The sequence below is a fragment of the Hemitrygon akajei genome, chromosome 11 (assembly GCF_048418815.1).
Source record: "Hemitrygon akajei chromosome 11, sHemAka1.3, whole genome shotgun sequence".
Classification (NCBI taxonomy): domain Eukaryota; kingdom Metazoa; phylum Chordata; class Chondrichthyes; order Myliobatiformes; family Dasyatidae; genus Hemitrygon; species Hemitrygon akajei.
The window spans coordinates 28889411-28912341 of record NC_133134.1 but is presented as its reverse complement, the minus strand read 5'-3'; the positions used below and the strand labels follow the sequence as shown (position 1 = coordinate 28912341).

Sequence of the window (22931 nt, the reverse complement as noted above, 5' to 3'; positions counted from 1 at the left end):
CTCCAATTTCCTCCCACGATCAAAAGATGTACAGGTTAAGTTACAATTTACAATGACCAATTAACCTGTTAACCAGTTGTCCTGTGAGTAGGCTAGTGGTTTCTGGGTGGTGCCAGAAGGGCCTGTACTGTATTATGTCTGTAAATAAAATAAAGGCAGGCTCTACATATGGGGAATCACCAGGTGCAAATGAACAGCAATTAGGCACAGGAAAGTGTCGTTCTTGTTGCTCCTTCCCGAGAGTGAGGTCACAACAAACTTGTGACAGAATGAGCACTGCTTCTGACGGCTTGAATTTTAAAATTTGTTTTCCAAGATGCGGGCAGCATTTGTTAGCCACCCTTAATTGCCTGTTGAACTGCTATCTGCTCTCTCAGAGGGCAGTAACATATCACCCACATTGTTGTGGTCTTGACTCACAAATAGGCCATACATGTAACACTTTGGTCACAATCATAGCCACTTGCTTTATGAAGCCAGATTAATTTAATTAGTTCAATTTAAATACCCAGCTGCCCAAGTGAGATTCAAACTTATTTCTTCAGATCAATAATCCAAGCATCTTGATGCTAAGCTACTTAGTCATTATTTTCCTGTACTTTTATAGACAAAGGCACATGGAGATACTAGGGGATTGTCCTGACTGCCCAAAAGCCAATCTGAGACATTTTAATAGCATGGAGGACTCATTCTAAACCAGGGTTCCCAACTTTTTTCATGCCATGGATCAATACCATTAAAGCTAAAGGTCCATGGACCCCTGGTTGGGAACCTCTGCTCTTAATTTTCCAGTTTTGTGTTATTTTTCTGATGAAATATCATTGACCTGAAAATTTTAAACGGTTTCTCTCTCCATGGATGCTGCTTGACTTGCTGAATTTTTCCAACATTCTCTATTTTTATTTCAGATTTCTGCCATCTGCAGAATATTGCCTTTCAGATGTAAAATCAAATGTGGAAGTTAAAATCAACAGATTTCAGATCAAACTTTTCAAAAGTTGCGAGGACATTTTGCAATAACAGTAAGGATGAAATTAACTGTAGATGCCGGAAATCTGAAACCTACTCTGAGTAGGACTGGCAGTATCTGTGGAGAGAGAAACAGAGTTAATGGTTCTGATTTTGAGTCATCACCTTGAACCTGAAAAATGAACTGTTTCGCTTTCCACAGATGCTGCCCGAGCTGCTGACTGTTTTCACATTTTCTTTTTTAAACTTTTGATCCTTTCATTTGAGGCCATGAGTGTGGCACCCACTCTTAATTAGCCTGCCATTTATACCCCAGTGAGAAGCAAAACTCTTCCAACATTTCCATGTACGAAAAGGTCTTTCTCTACACGCTCTTGCTCTCCTGGGGGGGTGGAGAACAAATCACTGGGACAAGTTCAGAAGATTAAAGGGAGGGGACACATTAAAGGTCACAGTTCAGATTGTGTGTTTTGTGGAGAGTGGTGAACCTCCTCAGAGAACCTTCCCTGCTATCTGCTACGAGTGTGGTTGTGCTAGAAGCAAGCCCTTTATCTAATATTGTTGATAGACTTAAACTCCTGATTAAGATCTATTTGTGTGTTTGGAACATGCACTGTTCACCAGTTGTGTATCATACAATCTAACACTTTAATGCATTATGCAAGTTAACACAAACGTCAACTGTGCCTTGTGCAGAGGCATCTATCACTGCAAATGCCCAGAGGCCCCATGTAATATGTGCACACAATGTACTGCCATAGAATCTTAACTTCCATTTCATAGTGCATAAAAGCTAGCACTACACAATAAAATATCCATGACAATGTCTTCAGAGAATGAGAATGGCATTTAAAAAACCATTGAATAAATTATTAAACCCAAATTATGTTACAGCAGTCAACTTCCTCCCACTTTATAACATTTAGAAATCAGACTTTTAAATATTTGGAGCTATGGTGCTTGCGGATAATGTCAGGTAGAAGGTAATGGAAGATTACTTTATTTAATGGTTTGTATGATGCTGTGGCCTGGCAGTGCAGTGGGTTTGAATCATGTCTTGCTACCTCTGGGGCCTGGCTATGGTGTTAACACTCCCTACTCGGGTAAGTATCTGTTCTTTGCTGATTACAGAAAAGTCATTTCACTTACTGTAATGTTCTGAGATCAGGCCCTAATTCACAATTCACCATCTGGAGCACTGCAGGGATAGAAGGACGGCCAAAACACAGTTTCAGGGGCGATTAACTTGGTTTCAACTTTCTGGGCCAGAATGCATGATATCATTATAGAATATGAATGTGTTTAATTTTCCAGTACTAACATCCATTGCCTAACTGATTAATAGAAAGGTCATCAAACAGTGTTTGCTATATTTACATGAGGCATTACACATTAGGTTCAAGCTGTGAGAACATTACTGATTACATTTATCACATGTGGTTTATCATGAGATGGATGTTTTTATAATTCTGGATCATGGACAATGCAGTTCTTCCACACTTAAGTGGAAAATACATTGTTAACTCCAGATTTGTTTCCAACTAACAATGTTCCTTAGGAGAGTGTAAAGGGAACCTTGGAGCTTTCTTTATGGCAGCTCCTGAAAACCGCAGGTGACCTTTCAGTGAAAGACAAGCTGTCAAGGGCTCAGGTGCACTTCCCCACAAGGGTGAAACCATCTGGGTGCCCTTGTACAAGCCATGGCCAGATGATAAGAAACGCTCTCAGTTCAAATATATGGCATGCGACTGGGTGAGATTTAGTGACCAAAATTAGGAGGATGGTTCAGAGAGAGCTGAGGATTAATGGTATCATGGTCTGAGAATTCATTCCACATCCAGAACTGCAGCAAAGGACCTGGAGATACAAGAAAATGCTGATTCTGGGACGTGGAGCAGAAACAAGTAGCTGGAGGAACTCCGGTTACTGCTTGTCCCACCGAGCAGAGTATCTGCCCTAATGTTCCAGTGAAGTTGCCGTCTTAGGATGGACACAGAGGAGCAGATACAAACTTTCCAATGCCAGGATAAAATTTCTCACTGAATGTTTCTCACGTTCTAACAGGGACTGCATTACAAAATCAATACCTCACTAGGTTATTTTTTGGCAATGTCCTGTAAAATACAATGGAAATTAACATTTTTTAGCAGTATATTTGCATCAAGAAAGTGTCATTAAAGAGCATTCCATTTCTAAAACGTAATCCCTGCTGCTTAAGAAATTTGTTTGCAAATATTCTATTGTTGCCACAGATTTAAAATGCCATTTCCACAGGGAGGGGTGTATCAGTGCACTGAGCTCAAGGAACTGTAGGAGCTAGCAAGGTTGGAGCATTGGTGGGAGGTAGAGAAGGTGGTGGATCATACTGCCTTTTGAGCCTAGGGCTGGCTGACTTAGACCCTCACTTCCTTTCTGTATTCCCCTGCAACCATGGCTAGCAAAGAGCCATTCAAATCTCAGATTTGAATTTTTCAAAAACCTTAATCATTTTTGGGGAGAAGTCCACCTTTTCATCACCCTCTGTGTGAAGTGGAAAGAAATTAACCTCATTAAATATTAAAGGAGATTCGACTATGTTAAGGCCTTAGTCATCTGTGTACCTGGATTTTTGACAGCACAGACTTGCCCCATACCATGAATGCAGCATAATACCCTGAGTAAAGAGATAAATAAAGATGAAAGCATAACGCAAATCTTTTTTTTTGTATTTTAAAATTTTGCAATCAAAAACACAATATGACAGAAGGCATCTATATACAACAGCAGTTATTTTTTGGTATGATACAGCATTTAATACAACTGTTGACAATCTGCAAACTCTTGCTTTGTCAAACAAAAGCAGACTTGTTCACACCGGAAGGCAGCTAAGGCACAATTTCTGTGTTTCTTTTTCTCTCTGCTAATAGAAGGGCAATTGGGTGCAAAACAGTTAGTGCAATTATTTGCTGAATATAATTCTACATACAGGAAATTGTACTGGTTTCAGAACTTTGATTAAAAGGTCAAATTAAAGTTTCTTTTAAACTCATAAAATATTTTATTACTTTAAATAAATAACAAAATATTTACATCTTTCAATGTGCTGCATATTGGAATTTGTCCTTCTATCATTGTATATACAGGTTCAGTTTATAAAATAATTCTTTACAGATTTTTAATGCATATTTGGATCTTTAATAAAATAGCCATCATCTTTTAAATCCACTTGGTCATCTTTCTTTTAAAATGAGGGTGTGATCACTAATTTATTAGAAGAGCCAGCACTGACTATCTGACATCCACACATTTGTTGACATTTAATAAGAGTATCTTTAATGCGGTCTTTGGACAGGAATTGACCTAACCGTGACTAACAAAACTCATTGAATAAAATATGTGACAATTTACAAATATGGCGCAGTGAACAGCGCCTGAATATTTGCTCTGTTATCAGAGACATCTATACAGCATCTTGCAGTTTATGTGGCAAGATCATCTTCAATTTTGATGAGTTCTCACGATCGGGAACAGTTTGCATAGATCATACATTCAGCTCAGGTGAAACAGGCTCTGAAGATAGTTCCGGTATCTATAGTAATAGGTAAAATAAACTCCCGTACACATGTGAGGTAGCACCCATGACAGCGGCCCCTCATTACAGAAGGGAGAAGGCATTGAGCTAAAGATTTGATGGTAATAAATCATGGACATTAACAGCGCACAGACTTGATAATGAACGGCTGGAGAACTACTTTATAAATTCCCTCCCCTGCCTCCTTTTAAGAAGATTTTGTTCACTCAGTTGTGAAATTTACTCGTCAACTTTATGCTTTTAACTTGTACATTTGGATAAATTGAACAAATTGGAAAAGAGTACCTGCTGTGTACATTTCAAAGGCTGAAGATAGAGCCTTGGGGAATACAGTCAGTTATTTGCATTCATAATGAATTTTGCAGAACACCATTCAACCCTTTACAGTCTGAGAAATCTCACTTTATAAATATTTCCATTCTTAGAGACAGGGGCAGCATGCAAAATATTGCACGAAATCGCCTGCCTATCTTTATATATTAGTTATGTTTTCAGCTTCTCTGCCAGCAAATTATTAATTATTCCTTCCCCATGTCTAACATTTTCATGTGGATTTTCTTTTTCCCTTGCCAGCTTGAGTTACTACTACAGATACAAACAGATCGATAGCACTGTATAAACTCAATCCCTCTCAAGCAGAGTCAGTTATCATTTACCAGCTGGGCTAGGATACATTGATCAGTACAAGAAAATGAGAGGAAGCTAGTTTTCTTTAAAACCCACTTCCTCAGAATTTCAGGCTCCAGAAATCCCACACAATGTGAAAGAAATGAGATTGCAATGGCATCAGTGAGGATGTCAATCCTGATCACTAGCTTCTACCTTCTCTACTAGAATTAAAACCACCCTTCTGTCTAAACATTTAGCAAGTCCTGGTCAGATTCAGATTCTTAATTGCATTCACGGCAAGGTTACCAGTTCAGGATTTGTAGTACACCAGGTGCTGTTATGGAATAGCACAGACAGACTGCTCCTCAACCCATTAATGAACGACTAACTTCAGGAATCTAATAGTTACATTGGCAAGGATGGAAACCTGGAATAATTAGGTGAGAAGTTTGGCTTTGGTGTTAAACCCATCTGAATGTACAGACCCTCACCTGTGCACAGACACTTTTCATTGACCAGGGAGTGTGAGGGGGGAGCACAACTAGCAGCTGGAATTCTCACATCAGTGCTGATAACGAAAGTTGAATTTCTACCCCCAAAATGGACTTGCAATAAGAAGCAAGGTAGCAAGCGGATTTAAATTGGCACCCTGTGGAAAAAAACGCCAATTCAGATCCGTCTGCTTTCTCGCACTGACCTGCTGTGCGGTTGCAACCTTTTTCAATTCTTCACGCTAACTTTGTTGTAAGGCTGCTGTCAATGTGATAGTGTGAGATTCAAAACAAGTCTAAGCCCTTTGCCATCCCTAGGCATTAACAACAGCTGCTGACTTAAGGAACTGGATCTCTATAGTTGAGTCTCAGTTCTTTACGTGCTGCTTGTATTGTATGTGCAACAAATTTTGAGTGGAGTGCGCTGAAAAATTGAAAAAAAAAACTGGTTTGGGAGAAGTGAAGCTATAGAAAATCCTGACTCTCAACCTATTTAATGTTTAAGGTTAATTATTTTGCTCATACTTAATTACGAAAAAAATTGACAGTAGGCCAAGTAAAAATAGGAATGGGGCTTATTTCGCATGTTTCCAGTAAGCTTATTTGTTCCACTAAAATGGAGAAACAAAGATATGCTGTGAACCTGCCTATTTCTGGAACAGTCACGCAGACAGTAATGTAGTTTGCCGAATTTAAATATTTAAGTATTCTAAAGACTGGTATTTTCAGAATACTTAGAAAATCCAGCCGAGGATTTCAAAGGACCTCAATTTTGCAAACTTTGTTTGGATGAAATTAAAAAATATAACTTTAAGCCCTAATGATAATATAAAAATGACAGTTCAGCAAAATACTCATTTACTGAGTACTGAGTTGAGTTCTAGGTTAATTCTGCCTCAGCAGCTACCGCTGACCTTGCACTTCAGTTGTGCATGTGCTCCTCTGAAAGTGGGGCACCGTGCACAGCCCACTGCCTCTGCAGCCCAGGGCAGACTTCACACCTCTACCCTAAGGCTTTTGCATTAGGAAAAGAAAACAGATTTCCGGTGAAAATAGAGCGTCATCTTTTCGTTTGCAAAAATCTGTTACAAACAGTAAACTTAAAAATGCCAACTTTATAAGGGATGTACGATGTAAATAATTTTAAGAATTGTTAGTCTACTGTTGGCATGACGGTCCCGAAAACCCTCAGCATTAGTGAATTCAGTGAATTATTTTTGGGGTTGCTAACATAGGAGAGTTTTAAGCATTTATGTCTGAATCTGGTTCCTAGTCCTGGCTGTAGTATAATGTTGAGATTATCTATAACACACTTGGAATAGTCAGTACTGAAAGGCCTGTTTCAGCAGAGAGTGTTATAGTCCAGTTAGCTCTCACTCTTACAGTAGGTGCAACAATTATAAATAGTCCTGTTGACTGAAGCATTAAGACCTCTACGGCTTTTTAGGTCAGGTACAGATAAAGAAAGTGGGAAGTCAGGGCACAGGCCTTTGTCAATAAAGGCAGCTTATTAGTAGGATATAGATATCAAGCTGCAAAAGCAGCATCTACTCATTAGTCACTGACTAAAATGTTTAAATAAATAGAGTGCGAAAATTTCCTTCTATTTCTTTCGTACATAATACAATCACTTCTTTCATAGTGCCAGCGCAGCTAACACAGACTCCTTCTCTGAACATCGCGGTCTTCAGCTTTAAATGCACTGCTCTAGCTTTGCCACGGTTTTATGAAGACATCCTGGAACTGTTGCTAAGAACTAAGGGAGAGACCCAACTGCAGAAAATAATCCCACTATCAGGCAAGTCGTGTTTTTGCGATGACCTGGGGCTTCATTGGGTGCTACCTCAGACGGCCATTGGCTTTGACGGGCCCCAGTTCGGATTTGGGGTCCGGACTGTGGGAGCTCCAGGTTGTTTGTCTGCAGGTCTGCATCACCGGGCAGGAGGTGGGACCGACGGTGCAAATGTCCACGGCTGACCACAGGCTGTTCACCATGGGATCCACCCAGTTCTCCAGCTGAGAGCCTGTGAGAGCTGCATTGCGCTTTGCCTGTTCCACTTGGCCAGGAGTAATGTGAATATTCAGGGCGTTATTCAAGCCCTGGAAGCTCTGTTCCATGTAGGCATTCCTAGGTGGCCCATTGTGTAGCTTAAGAGCTTCCTCTGCAAAATAAGAAAACAATGGCTCATTAAAACATATACAAATACTTGAAAACAATTTGTAAAAATGATCAGAAATACACTCAGTAGATGCTTTATTCGGTACAGAAGTGGAACCCAGTGTGGTCTTCTGCACACCACTGTTGTGTGGTTATTTGAGTGACTGTCATCTTTCTGACAGCTTGAACCAGTCCGGCCCTTCGCTGACATTTCTCATTAACAAGGCATTTTCACTTGCTGCTCACAGGATGTGCTTAACTTTTCACACCATTCTCTGAGAAATTTAGAAACTGCAGTGAGCAAAAGTCCCAGGAGATCAGCAGTTTCTGAGACCACCAAACCAACCCGTCTGGCATCAACAATTACTCCGCAAACAAAGTCACTTAGAGCACATTCCTTCCCCATTCTGAGATTTGCTCTGATCAGCAACTGAACCTCTTCATCATGTCTGCATACTTTTATGCATTGAGTTGCTGCCACATGATTGGCTGATTAGATATTTTCATTAGTGAATCGTACCTAATAAAGTGGCCACTGAGTATATAACTACATTTAATCATAGCACATAATTACACCAATATTTAAAATCTGGTTATCGTTAATTTACTTTTTTGTAGCACTGTTGATTAAACTTTGTAGATGTGCAAAATATACTGTAATTATTTTTTCTAAATATGGGGCACAATTGAGAGCATCCTGACTGGCTGCATCACTGCCTGGTATGGGAACTGTGCTTCCTTCAATCGCAGGACTCTGCAGAAAGTGGTGCGGACAGCCCAACACATCTGCAGATGTGAATTTCCCACTATTCAGGACATTTACAGAGACAGGACTGTAAAAAGAGCCCGAAGGATCATTGGGGACCCGAGTCACCCCAACCACAAACTGTTCCAGCTGTTACCATCCAGAAAATGGTACCACAGCATAAAAGCCAGGACCAACAAGCTCCAGGACAGCTTCTTCCACCAGGCCATCAGACTGATTAACTCATGCTGATACAATTGTATTTCTATGTTATATTGACTGTCCTGTTGTACATATTATTTATTACAAATTACTAAAAATTGCACATTGCACATTTAGATGGAAACATAATGTAAGGATGTTTAGTCTTCATGTATGTAAAGGATGTAAGTAATAAAGTCAATTCAATTCAATGTTACATGTGTGTAGGGTAGTAGAGGTGGAGATACATCTCTATGTAAGGAGATGTAAGGAGTTCTTTCATTCCACTGGGCTGAAGGTGTGGCACCTGCTTAGTCACCCAATCAAGGTCATGTGAAGCCACAGGAGCAGGTGGTGGATGGTCATATGAGCAGCTGGTGCATTTCGCAAGTCCTGGTTATGTGCCCACTGACGCCAGGCAGCCAATCTCTGAAGAGTATGGTAGCGTAGTGGTTGGCACAACACTTTATGGTACAGGTGACCCAGTGTTTCAGTTCCTGCTGCTGCCTGTAAGGAGTTTGTACATTCTCCCTGTGACTGTCTGGGTTTCCTCTGGGTGCTCCAGTTTCCTCCCACAGTCCAAAGTCGTACCAGTTGGAGGTTAATTGATCATTGTAAATTGTTCCATGAATAGGGTCTGATTAAATTGGGGGATTACTGGACGGAGTGGCTCAAAGGGCCACTATTCTGTGTGGTATCTCAATAAAAATATCTTCAGAAAGTATTGATAATCGCTTGTAAAGATACTGCCCAGAGGCAATGGCAAACCACCTCTGTAGAGAAATTTGCCAATAACAATTATGGTCAAGACCAATATCACCACGCCATACAACAAAGCATACAACATTGATGACGATGACACGTGTACCACACCATCACTACACAATCAATCTAGTACTTTAGGCAAATCAGTGAATTTGAACAGTTGCAATTACTCAGAGTTTAAGACATAGATAGGTTAGGAGTGAGTGCATAAAAATGTGGCAGATGGAATATGAAGGGAGAAATGTGAGGCTATCCACTTTGGTAGATAAAATAAAAGTTAGCTGATAGTTTAAAACGGAGCAACTACGGGACTGTGGAGTGGTAACTGAGTGAAACACTGAAGATTACAGATACGGCAAGTAAATAAATAGATTGTCTACTCCCACCTCTCATCACCACTCTCCAGGAAGTTCTCTTAATGTTCTAGAAGGCTTATTGAACACATTTTTGTCAGAATGTTTCTTCAATGCTCATGGCAAATTGCAATTTGAAATTTCACAAGTGTAATTTCGGAATGTCTTTTAAATGGTGTTAATTCAGTTTCCCAACTAAGCTAAAAGAAAGCATTATGTTTCTTGACTGCTTTTAACAATTCTTTCAGGATCACTGAGTGCTCTATGGCAATAAAAGTACATTTGAAAAATAGTCATTTTTGTAACGTAGGAATTCAAGAGCTCCTGCAGATGGCAGTATGATAGTGACTGGATGATAAATTTCACTGATATTGATAAGGATACATTCTTGTATGCTCCCTAGATAATTTGCCTGCTTTTCTTTAAAACATGAGTTTTTGCAATCACCTCAGGGAACAGCTGGGAACTTGTACAGTAAATGGCAGAACCCTTAGGGGCATGGATATACACGGGGGGACCTTGTGGCGCAAATAAATAGCTTCCTGGAAGTGGCAACATGTGGATAGATTGGTAAAGAAGGCACATGGAATGCTTGCCTTCAAAAGTCGGGGCATCCAGGATAATAGTTGAGAAGTCATGTTGCAGCTGATTAAAACCTTTTAAGTACTGCATGCAGTTCTGGAAGGATGTGGAGACATTGGAGAGGATGCAGAAGAGGTTCACAAGGATATTGCCTGGAATCGAATGTAATGGCTACAGGGAGAGGTTGGGCAAATCTAGATTGCTTTCCCTGCAGTGCTGAAGGCTGAGGGATGACCTGATAGAAATAAATAATATCATGAAGTTATGGGAAATTATTAAATTATGAAGTTAATTTTTCCCCCCAAGGTGGAGATGTCAAGTTCAAGGGGACATAGGTTTAAGGTGAGAGGGGAAAAATTTAAAGAAGAAATGCAAGGCATGTTTAGTTTCTCCCATACAGAGAGTGACAGGTGCCAGGGCCGACGATAGAAGCAGATACAATAGCAACGTTTATGAAGCATTTAGACAGACACAAAAACAGGCAAGGAATAGAGGGATGCAGACCAATGTAGAGGCAGATAGAATGAATTTGGATTGGCATCATGATTGGTTGTTCCTGGTTGTGCTGTGTTCTTCTCCATTCTTTGCTCAGTTTAATATTTCATGTGAATAAGTCCCTCTTAAGGGAATTTAAGTTATGAAGTTATTTAAAGTTATTGTAATTTATTAAGCACAAGAATCTGCAGTGAGAGTTGAACCTCTAACCTTCTGATTCAGAAGTGAGGTCCCAACAAGCTTAGACGGAGATAAAACAATGCCTGATTGTTGTTGCTTGTAGGCTGCATATGGACTACCTTTTAACCGCTGCAGTAATCCCCCTGCACTCATTCTCAAAGCTACAGGAATTAGATACTCATAATGGCTGATTATTAAAGCTAGATAGATTTGTTCAGTAACAATTCTGGTTCCAACTGACAACCGTCTATCTAGTGCATAATGAATATATGTGGAATCCTTTAACACTCAGAGATGTTAGGAGAGATTATAAATAGCACTTGAGAAAAACACTTGTGATGTTTTTGTTCAATGACTCAACTGTTCAGACTGAACAAACAAAAAGTGACTGAATAAATGAGCATCTCCAAGCCAAACCCATTGTTTCACCTGCTTTCCTCACACTTCTAGTAATTTAACATGAGCACCAAGATCAATATTGTCCAGAGGTTCAGCTGTTGGATGAGCATCCAGAGACCTGGGTTGTGTACCAGAGATATGAAATTGAAATAACAAAGCAGTTATTAATAATGACAATTGTAAGCTGTCAGAGTATTATCTTAAGTCATGCTTCACGGAAAGAAATCTGTCAGTCCTGCCTGTACGTGAGTCTAGATTGACCAATATGGTTGACTTTAGACTGCAGACAAAATAGGATGGGCAAAAAATATCATTATTGCCAAGGATATCCACAGTGCTTAAGAAGCTTAAGAGGAAAATATTTTATAACATCTGAGTGAGCAACTGAACCGGCTGGATCTAGGCTCCATGGCTTCCTCATAACTTCCAAGATCCAGTGAATAGATGAGAGAAGAAAGGAGGAATGCAAAGACAGTGGTAGCAGCCTCTGATAAGCTTCTGATGATTGTACAGTATTGATATAGTACAAGAGCTTTGGAATGGATTCATTCCTTTCCTCAATTGCTTGGCATCAGAAGGACTGGAGGGCATTGCAGATGCAGAAAACAAATGATCTCATTTCCAAAGTTTGTTTTGTCTTATTCTTAATTTGGATTTCATTAGTTGTTCCCCTTTACCAAGGGGCGACCTTTTTAAAATTAATTTCATAATGATTGATGACATTGTGGTGACCTTTAATGGGCAATTAAGCAAAGAACTCATATTTTAATGACAAAATACGATGAAGAAAGAGGCAGCAAATGAATAATCAGATTTCCTATATGTAAGTTTTTTCACCCAGCTGAGGATTTGGTCCTAGCTAGCTAATCTCAGATGATGCATCGAGTATCAAAAGTCAATGAAGACTTTCACACAGCAACCAGTGCAAAAAGGGTATGTGATGACACAATAGCTTTTGTCCTAACTGCTGTCTATCACAATGAAATACAGTTGCAGAGTCTTTTCAATGACCATTCCATTGTCTCTACAGATGCAACCTTACACTCTGAGGTTCTCTGGAAATTTGTGGGTTTTTTTGCTTCGTGAGGTTAGACTACCTTTTGAGAGAGGAAGATATACAATGATGATTCCAAAGGTAAGGGTACGGAAATGGGTTTCACAAACCACTGTGGCTTCTTGTGACATTCAGATGGCTAAGGAGTTACTTGACTGAAATTTTCAAGATATTTGGCTGCACTGTTGCAGTGGACGAAGATATTTCCACTGGTTGTGGCAGATAGGACTCAGAGAAATGTTGAAAAATTGGAGCCAAATTACTGAAGTTAGGAAGTGCTTGCACAAGCAATAACCATCTGGAACTTTCCACTAAAAAAGACATCTGATGAAAATCTGAAACTTCCCCTGCAAAAGACATAACTTAAATCTGAAATCAAAGGATTTTTTTTATTAGCAAAGGCATTGAGGGAATTTCAGCTAGGTCACGGGATATGGATATTCAGAGAATTTCAGCTAGGTCACAGGATATGGATATTGAGGATCATGATTCAAAGTAGCAGTGTTTACCAAATTAGCGAAATTACAAAACATTAGATCTTAAACTGACCCAGAATTAAAGGTCCTTTCTAAGTTGCTTAAGTATTTTAAATTCCTCATTTAAAATATTAGTTCTTCCTTCTCTGCCCAACCTGAATCCTTGATTCTTTCTGCTGCTCCATTCCCTGATAACTTTAAGCCCTCAATTAATTGTGCAGGGAATGTTACTGCAAATTGTACCACCTAATAAAGTGGCCACTCAGTGTATGTTTGTGGTCTCCCATCCACTTCAAGGTTTGACATGTTGTGCATTCACTTTGGCACACCACTGTTGTAACGTGTGCCTCTCTGAGTTGCTGTCAGCTTGAACCAGTCTGGCCATTCTCCTCTGACCTCTCTCCTTAACAAGGCATTTTTGCCCACAGAACTGTTGCTCACTGGATGTTTTTTTTCTGCCATTTCCTGTAAACTCTAAAGACTGTTGTGAGTGAAAATTCCAGAGGATCAGCAGTTTCTGAGATACTCAAACCATCCCATCTGGCACCAACAATCATTCTGCAGTCAAAGCCACTTATATCACATTCCTTCCCCATTCTGATGTTTGGCCTGAACAACAATGGACCCTCTTGACCATGTCTGGATACCTTTATGTTTTGAACTGCTGCCACATGATTGGCTGATTAGATATTTGAATTAATGAGCAGGTGTAGAGGTGTACCTAATAAAGTGGCCACTCAGTGCATATTGCACGGTTACACCACACCTGATTCGCAGTTACACCAATTAAAAATTAAAGTAGGACCCTCAAGTATGCTGCTGAATCATTTCACTATGAATACAAGATCACTTGAAAATTCAACTGAATGAAGCTGTTCTGCTCAGGAACGTTTCTGAAGTATTTAATTTTTGGGATATTATTTTGGAAATCTGTGTACCTCTTTACCATGCCTACCTTTGATTGTTTTGATCTGTTGAATTCGATTATGTTATTTTTTTTTTCAACTCCATTAGTACTGACTTTGGAAAAACAAAATGGCCTCAACCGTGAAAGGCTTAGATGTTTAATCCTGTGCAATATTGTTCTTAAAATGTTTATTATTATTTTTCAAATGTGATGCAACAAAATGTAAAGTGAGGAAGGGAATCCAGAATATTGGGAATGTTCTAGACAGGAATCATAGAAGAGAAGCACAGAGAAATGAGACTTTGACTCGAATGATTAGTACGTGATGAGTCGGCATACAGGGAGGAGATTGAGAGGCTGGTGGATTAGTGCAAACACAACATCCTGAGTCTCACTGTGGACAAGACCAAAGAGAAACGAATGTGGACTTCAGGAAGGTGCAGCCTGACCACTCGCTACTGAACATCAATGATTCCTCAGTGGCGAGAGTCAGCACCACCAAATTTCTTGGAGTGTACATCACAGGTGATCTCAGTTGGTCCCTCTTCAGTTAAGAAAGCATAGCAGCAGCTGCAGTTCCAATGGAGAATGAGGCGAGCGAGGCTCCCCACCCCCATCTCTAACCACATTTTACCAGAGCACTATCGAGAGTGTCCTGACAATTTGTATCATGGTCCAGTATGAGAGTTGTATGGGCCTCTGACTGCAAGACCCTGCAATGGATTGTGAGGACTGCTGAGAGAATCATTGGGATCTCTCTAACCCCCCCATCCAGGACAGAGCTCTCAGCATTGTCAAGGACCCCTCCCATCTGTCCCACAATCTCTTTCACCTCCTACCATCAGGCAGAAGGCATCAAAGTTTAACAACAATGAGTGTTAAGAGTGGGTAACAGCTTCTTCCCCCAGGTATTGAGATTTCTGAACACTCTACCACCCAGTACACATTAGTTACGACAACGCCAGTAGCATTGCTGTATATTTAACTATATGTCATATATTCAATTTCTGTCAACTTGTACATCTACAGTATTTTATTATTATCTGTTAATATTACTACCGGGTATGTTAATACTATTGCAATGTCCTGGTTAAGATTTCTGCTGCTCTGCTATGAGGTATTTCATTTTAGTAGTTTTCTGTAAAAGCAGTGTGTCCCGTTGACAGGATGTTTGGTTTCAGCTAAAGATAAGGGGCCATGTTGTTCAACTTAGGAATGTTGCATCAGCCAAGTAGGATGGTGGGATCGGGAGAAGGTTCCAGAGACAGTGGGCTGATAGAGGTCTGTGATTGTCAGTGGTGGGGTCCGTGGCCTTTTGGAGGGAGATGCAGAGAAGATGCCTATAGGATTTGATCCAACAGGAAGATGCGATTGCAAGGACAGCTTTGCAAGATGAAAGAGTCCAAGATGGGAAGTTCTACTGGTGATTGGTGATGAGAATTCAGTGCTGTGAAAAGTGGTTATACCCAGCTTTTGGAAGAGATGAGCTCCAATGGTCATGTGTACGTTTAGATGGGGCCTTTTGTTTTCTTTCTTTTCTTTTTCTTAATAACTGTTTGATAAAACTGAAATTGGTAAATATGCTTCCTTTATAATTTTATGCTGGTGCATGATTTGTCATTTCTTAGTGATCGGTGATTCTGTATGGGCAGTATTTACACAGCATTCGCTCAGATTGAGGTCCCTTATACTGGAACTCCCAATGCTCCTGTTTGGTTGAACCCTAACTCATACCGATGCTAGACATGTATTGTTCATGGAAGGTAGCCTTCTCACCGCTGAGTCACGTGGCTGTTAGCAGAGTTAGCTAACGAGCCGAGTTTGTATGCGCAATCTGCTGTGAGGGTTACATTATGTGATATATGTACTGTGTTTTGCACCTTGGTCCCTGGGAAACGTCGTTTAATTTAGCGGCATACATGTGTAGTGTTGAATAACAATAAACTTGAACTTGAACATGGATTCAATCAATGCAAAGGAAAACAAATGCTTCCCTTGGAATTGGTTAACCAGCCACCTCTTTGACCTGTTCGAACTCTTTTATAATGTTATCCCAAGTTATGCTGATGCTGTCTGTCCTTCTCATTTTGACTACAAAAATTAACTTTGACAAGCACCTAGATAAAATTTCAAGGTTATAAGGAAAATTCAGTTTTTAATATGCTCTTGGTGATTAGTGACTCTCAGATAATGATGTTGTAATATAAATTTTAGGGAGTGTTTTTATTTTTAAGCCGGGTTTGTATTGTTAAATTGACTACTACACTTCACATGCATAGATGTGGTTAAACAAAGTGCTTGTGAAGAGTACATTGAATGGGTTCTGTCCAGTCCTTGATATTTATGACGAGCTATGATTGAAGCAGTGAAGTGGTTCTTCTCATGGTAAACTGTACTCAGGCTGTACTTGTTGTGTAACTGAATCATTGTCGTGTGGGGAATGTTACAGAACCAATTAGAGACAACAACCAACCCTAATCCTTTAGATTGATCCTGGAACTGAAGAGAGTGGTCAACGTCAGCACAGGAGGACACGTTTGTTTACTGCCTGAAGCATAAAGTAACCGAGTAAAACAAGCCAGAGATTCACTAGTTCAATCACTATGAACAGGACAGGCACCGTCTGAACAAGCCGCAGAGAACATTTATACTAATACAGTCCTTTGACAGCTGATATATGTGGGTGCCATACCATCAGGATCAGGTTCAATTGTGATTAAGTCTGCAGTTAAACAGCCAACTAACTCTGACCAATCAGACAGTAAGATTAAATAATGCCTACGGAGCCTCATAAATAAAGAGGACAGAAGAAACACTGAACTGAAGATTAGTGTGCTTTCCCACTTTAAACAGTAGTTTTGTTTTCTGAAAGCTGGATTGACACGCCATATTCCTGTGGAGCAGGACAGAAGCATTCTTTCAGAAGGGGAGTGTAGGATGTTATTCAGACAGAGTGGAAGGGATCTTGTGTAGAATGTGGGCTTGTTTCAATATTAAATATTCTCTGGTTTGTAAACTCTCACATTCACTGAACCATATTGGATCGATTGCGAAAATGTGGCAAGTGCATACAAGGCATGATGAGTCAATAGGGCCTCCTACCCATGGAGGGCTCACTCATTCCACGCGGGCTTTCAAGTGTGCTTGCCAGGCCCAGCTCGCAGCTCCCTCAGTACAAGTTGCCCAGCGTGTACACTGGCTAACGTGACTTTGTCGCCCTTGCTCCATGCATACACAACATTAGTCTTTGTTGCTATTCGCGGGTGGCGTCACCAGCACACGACTCACCTTTTCTAATCGGCTGCCTATTTGAGAATGTCAGAGGTGTAACCAGAAACTTGGTTTCAGCCACGGGTGCCCAGTGGTGAAGAATTTTAACCGTCCAAAGGCCCGGCCGCAGAGGCAAGTTCAACGGAGGTTTGTAATGAGTGAACTCGGCACCTGAATCAACCTGAATATCATAGGTTGCTGCAATAACATTAATTGGATCAATCCAGACCACTGTGACTGTAGCGTTGGGACCCTTGCCCCATTTCTGCATGCCAATAGGCTCGTCCATGGGTCCAATGAGCCCTCCGTAGTTGCGGAAAATTCTTTCCTTAGCATCCCACTCTGTGCCAACCTGAAAGCAAAGAAATTCCAACTTTAAAGAATTGCCTGCAAATTATATGAGGTAAACATCTTAGAAAGTAGACCATAGATCTTAGGAATACCTTGTTATTTCAGAAAACAGGACAGCACGGGATGGAGCTTAGAGATCAGAGCTTGGTCAACCTATTTTTTACAGCTTCAATAACCCAAATTTAGTCCTAATTTCTGATGCCGTCAGTGTGGTGTTTGCACATTTTCCCTGACATCACCATACATTTCCTCCTTCAAGTAGATTTAAGAATTATGACATTGAAAATGTCACCAGATTTAGGCTGTACAACCGTTGTTCTATGTACCAAGTCCAGCACTGGAATGAGCTATGACCAATTCGTACAGACTTCGGACCATGTTCATCAACCTTCAGGTAGTCACCCAGTGTTGTGTCCTTTGCACTTGTTAATGGAAAGTCCACCAGTTGCTCAAGCACCCCCTGCGTGGATTTCCTCTTCTGTAAAACAGTAGAAGTCTGTGTGGAGTTGGGAGGAGAACCCCTCCCAGCGCCTGACTACTGGCTGATCCACTGCTCCTAACAACATACACTTTCAGACAGAGGTTCCAGCTGTGCTGAGAAAGTGTACCTGCGGAGATCAAAAGACACAGGTAGCTTTTTGGGTTGGGGGAATCAATGAGGCTGAAGGACCAGTGCCGAATCAGCCATTAAAGTTCAGTAGCTACTGCTTCTGCAGTGCTAAATCTAAAATCTGAAACAGGCCACAGTGAAAACCTACCAATAAGTAAGTTTATTCTGATTTCCTCCTTCTTCCCATCCAAAAAAATTCAAAATTTTACCTCAGACGTATCAAACTAATTTCCTTCTAAAGCTCAATAATATTACCTTCACTGAGATGGCTTCTATCAACCTCCTAGGATACACATTGAACAGGACCTTGATAAAGTATCCACAGATCTCATAGCAACATGTAGGCTGGTGTCCTATGGAAGATGATTTGCCTCATGACTCCCTGTCCACAGCAGTATTGATGAAATATTCTTCACTTGCCCAGATAAGTGAAGCTTGAGACTGTCCAGGAGAAAGTAACCATCTACCCTGAAAAGTTCATCCTCCGCAATTGGAGCAATGTGTTTCACCTACTGTAGTTGCCCAGGAGACACCTCCAAAGGGCAACAGATACACAGGAAATGCCACTACCTGCAAGTTCCTCTCTGAGGACAACTATTTTGACCAACCAACATGTCACTTCTCCTTCACCATCACTGCTTCTCAGTGTTGGTACCCCACATCCAACTTCACACAACCGCACTATCATTTACACTTCTCAGGGGTTTGGCTGGGTAGATGCTTAGGGATGTTTTCCCTCATGGAAGTATCTAGAGAGGAGAGAAGCATAATGAAGATTCTCCATTTAAGACAGGGATAGGCAGGAATCTCCTCAGAGGGTGTGACTCTTTGAAATCTTCTGTCTCAGAGTTGTGGAGACTGAGCCAACGAATATATTCAAGGCTAAGATAGTTAGAAATTTGGATCATAGAGGAACCAAAGCTTTTGGGGTTCAGGTATGTTGAGGCCAAAATCAACTCTATCGTGATCCTATTGAGGGGTTGAGTGGGCTTAATGGGTTACATACCTTACAACTTAACTGTAAAAAGGCAATCATGACCTTCTAATGGAAGCTGGTTTGGGCAAAAAGTGGTGGACCTGGCTATGAAACACTAAATATGTAAATTTCAATTGATTACCATTGTGAAGGGGCCTGAACTACAAGCTTAAATTATACTTCCAGAATTAAATCACTGAGCTAACCTCCAGGTTGTTTATGTAGGCTAAACACCAGCCCTGCCCTTAATTGTGACCTTCTCTCACTGACGGCAGCTTGTTGCACAGTGAAGAAAATCATCTTTGGTCAGCTCTTCTCTTGAGCTCACAGCTGCAATGGTAGCAGAGAAGGTCCAGCTTAGAAAAATAGAGGGCAATGGGTAACCCCAGGTAATTTCTAAAGTAAGGATATGTTCAGCACATTTTGTGGGCCAAAGGCCTGTATTGTGCTGTAGGTTTTCTATGTTTCTATGTTCTGTAATGTCTTTTTTACAGCAACATGTGAAGATTGGAAAAAGCACCGGAAATTTGTTGCCTGTGTGAACACACAGACGCTGACTCTCCAAATCGAATGAGAGAAGCCTCTCTTGTTGGTACTTGCAACAAACTTCATTTTCAGTTCTCTAATGGATCATGCGCTCCATAATCACAGGTCTTTTGTAACAATAAATGGGACTGCCTTATACCTAAGTGCCTTTTGTAAGGATTGCCAAGTCTGAAGCCTCACTGGGCTGCCTTCTTTCACCTGCTGTCATTGATGCAGCTGTTTCAATAGAGAATCCCTGACATAAGACATAAAGGAACCGCTTTTCTCTTGAAAGGTTCCACTTGTCCTGAATAAACTTAACAACTGACTTCCTTTGCCTTGGAGACCTGCCAGAAAGACAGCTCTATAGCATCTAGTCTTGCAACTTTTGTTAAATTTATAAACGAGTCTTTCTGACCGCTCCCAAGCCTCTCTGAGGGAGCTCTTCTGACTTTGTTTGTGACCTCCCATTCCTATCTGAGCTTTTGTTGTTGCTGGTCTTTCTCCGGAGCTGTCCCTGGCAGCTCTAATTCTGACCCTGGAGTACTCTTATCTGCCTCTCTTCCTCCCACGCAGTCTGCTAATGCTTGCTTTAGGATGTCCCCTTGTGTTTGATCTGATGAGGAATATTCCGTGGGTCATTGTTTGAAATCTGGCTTGGGGCACTCTTTCTCCGACGCAGGCACTCCTGCTTTAGAAAATAAAACTCGCCTAGTTACTCAATCTAAACACTTGCGAACACCGGTTCAGTGATTTGGCACTGAGTGAGTGGTGAGAGGGAGGGGTTTTAAACGAGATTCGAGGAGAATGTTTTTACACAGATGGTGGTTTACACCTTGAACCTGCTGCCAGAGGAGGTGACAGAATCAGATACAATCACTATGTTTATGAGACATCTAGACAGGCACTTGTAGTATGGGTCTAATGCAGGAAAATGGAATTAGCGTAGATAGGCTACGGGGTCGGCATGGATGGGGGCAGGGCAGGGGGCTGAAGCACCTACTATGCTGTATGACTATGAATAATCACTGCTTTTGCTGTAAGAAATGAGGTTCGCCCAATTTGGTTTGCTGCACATCAGAAGAAGAATCAGAATCAAGTTTATTATCACTGATATGCTTTGCGAACTTTGTTGTCTTGTGGCAGCAGTACCTACAATTTACTGTAAATTACAATACAGAGTATATAAAAAGAGAAGAAAAATAGTGAGGTAATATTCAAGGGTTCACTGTCCTTTCAGAAATCTGGTGGTGAAAGACAAAACATCTGTTCCTAAAGCGCTGAGTGTGTGTCTTCAACCTCCTGCAGCTCCTCTCTGATGGTAGTATTAAGAGAAGACATTTCTTGGGTGCTGCCTTTCTGAGGCTTTGCCATTTGAAGGTGCCCTCAATGCTGGGAAGACTTGTGCTCTGATGGAGCAGGCTAAGATTATGATCCTCTGCAGCTTTCTCGAACCCTGTGCAGCAGCCCCTCCACCCCAGACGGTGATGCAACCATAGTCTCCATGGCACTTCTGTAGAAATTTCCTAGTCTTTGGTGATAGATCATGTGTGGCTGTCTGGTATGGAGGTGGCACTGCACAGGATCAGGAAATGCTACAGAGGGTTGAAACCTGATTGCCACTGGTGAAAGTTGATTGGTTAATTTAGACTTGTTTGACATAACAAAAGAAAAGGAAGTGGGAGTCTGATCTCAATTCTTTGTAGTCAACACAAGGAAGGAGTTAAATACATCACTTTTTTGTAAGGAAAATAGGATCTAAATTAGTAATTCTTTCAACAAAAGGCAATCAGGCATACCAGTTTGGATCAATTCCATGTATTAGCCAGATTTAGTATTTTTGGCACTCAAACAAAATCAGAAACATTAGCACCAATTGTCAGGCCTGCTGAGCTGCAATGTGAATGCTAATTTTCTTTTTCCCTTTAGATTTATCCCCTAGGGTGCAGTCTTAACTCAAACACAAACTCATGCATTAGTTGCAGCTGACGTACACTGGATACTAATTCTGAGATGTCCTCATTGACAAACAATGCCATTAAACTGCACTGGTTTTATAAGTATGGACACTCTCTCAAAGTGACAACCAAAGAAATATCCTCTTTATCAAGGGTTCCCAATTTTGGGCCTACAGATCCCTTGTTTAATGGCATTGGTCCATAGCATGGAAATGGTTGAGAACCCCTTCTCTAGAAGCAAGACACACAAAATGGAGGAACTCAGCAGGTCTGGCAGCATCTATGGATGCAAACAATTCTGCACCTCTACATTTTGGAAGTTTGTATTCTTGGAAAATTGACAATAATTTCAATTATAGAGAAGGGTTCAATGCTGTGTGCAAGAAAAAATTCATTACTCATGGCCCTTAAGAACCTGGGTTTTCCTAGGTAACCTTCATAGAGCTTTTTGTCTTAACATCCCACTCCTCCCTCAAACTCGGTTTTGAAATCTGTAAAACATCCAGTCTTTTTCCACTCTCGAGAAAGGTTCCCTAATCCAGAACATTGCTGCTTTTTCTTTTCCTACATGTGGTCTGAGCTCTTCCTACATTTTCTGTTTATAATTGGAGATTTTACAGTTGTCTGCATGAATGATTTTACAGTACAGAGAAGAACAAATAAACTTGCACCCTTGGGGGGGGGGAATTGGTTTGCCCCTCTGCAGGACTATTATTTGTTTAGATTGTGTTAATTGCATTTGAGATGGAAAATTTTCAGCAGCAAAACCAGTTCCATGACATGGAACTGGCTGAATATAGACTGCCATGAAATAAAGAGGTATCACACTTACAATTCGGAGGGATGTAGATGCATGCGGTGGGCGGAGAAGATCACTGGCAGTCATTGCACAGGAGTGAATGTAAGACAGCCAACAGCCCGAGGCAACCGCATTACTCCCTTGGATAGAAGAGGACTTCACTGCTTCAGAAAAAGGCAAAGCCAGTGCAGAATGGCTTTAAACCAGCCAAAAACACCAAATGCTATTTAGCTTCATCAAACAGCACACACATCGCTCAAACTGTGCCTCTAGCAGATTCCAGCATCTACAATCTTTTGTATCTTCATCTTCCTCAAGATGGCTGACAGAGAGGACACTGAAAACCAAAACCTGGGGGACAATGGGCAGTTTCTAACCAGGCCTTCGCCCAGAGGAGTTGTAGCAGCCATTTGCTGAATGCCTTAAAATACAAAAAACCGAATACTGATACACAATAGTATCAGAGGAAATTACTAAGAATTAGGCT

The 22931-nt window shown here is 40.9% G+C and overlaps 1 protein-coding gene across 1 annotated transcript in view; it reads right to left on the bottom strand.

The window, feature by feature from the left end:
- Positions 1-3653: 3653 nt before the first annotated feature.
- xylt1 (xylosyltransferase I) overlaps positions 3654-22931 on the bottom strand; it is a 261499-nt gene continuing 242221 nt past the window's right edge. Inside the window, exons 10-11 of the mRNA XM_073060531.1 lie at positions 17244-17577; positions 3654-7802 (exon numbers count right to left, since the gene is read on the bottom strand). Coding sequence (XP_072916632.1) covers positions 7480-7802; positions 17244-17577 — 657 coding nt within the window. The 3' untranslated portion in view covers positions 3654-7479. The remainder of the gene's footprint in view (positions 7803-17243; positions 17578-22931) is intronic.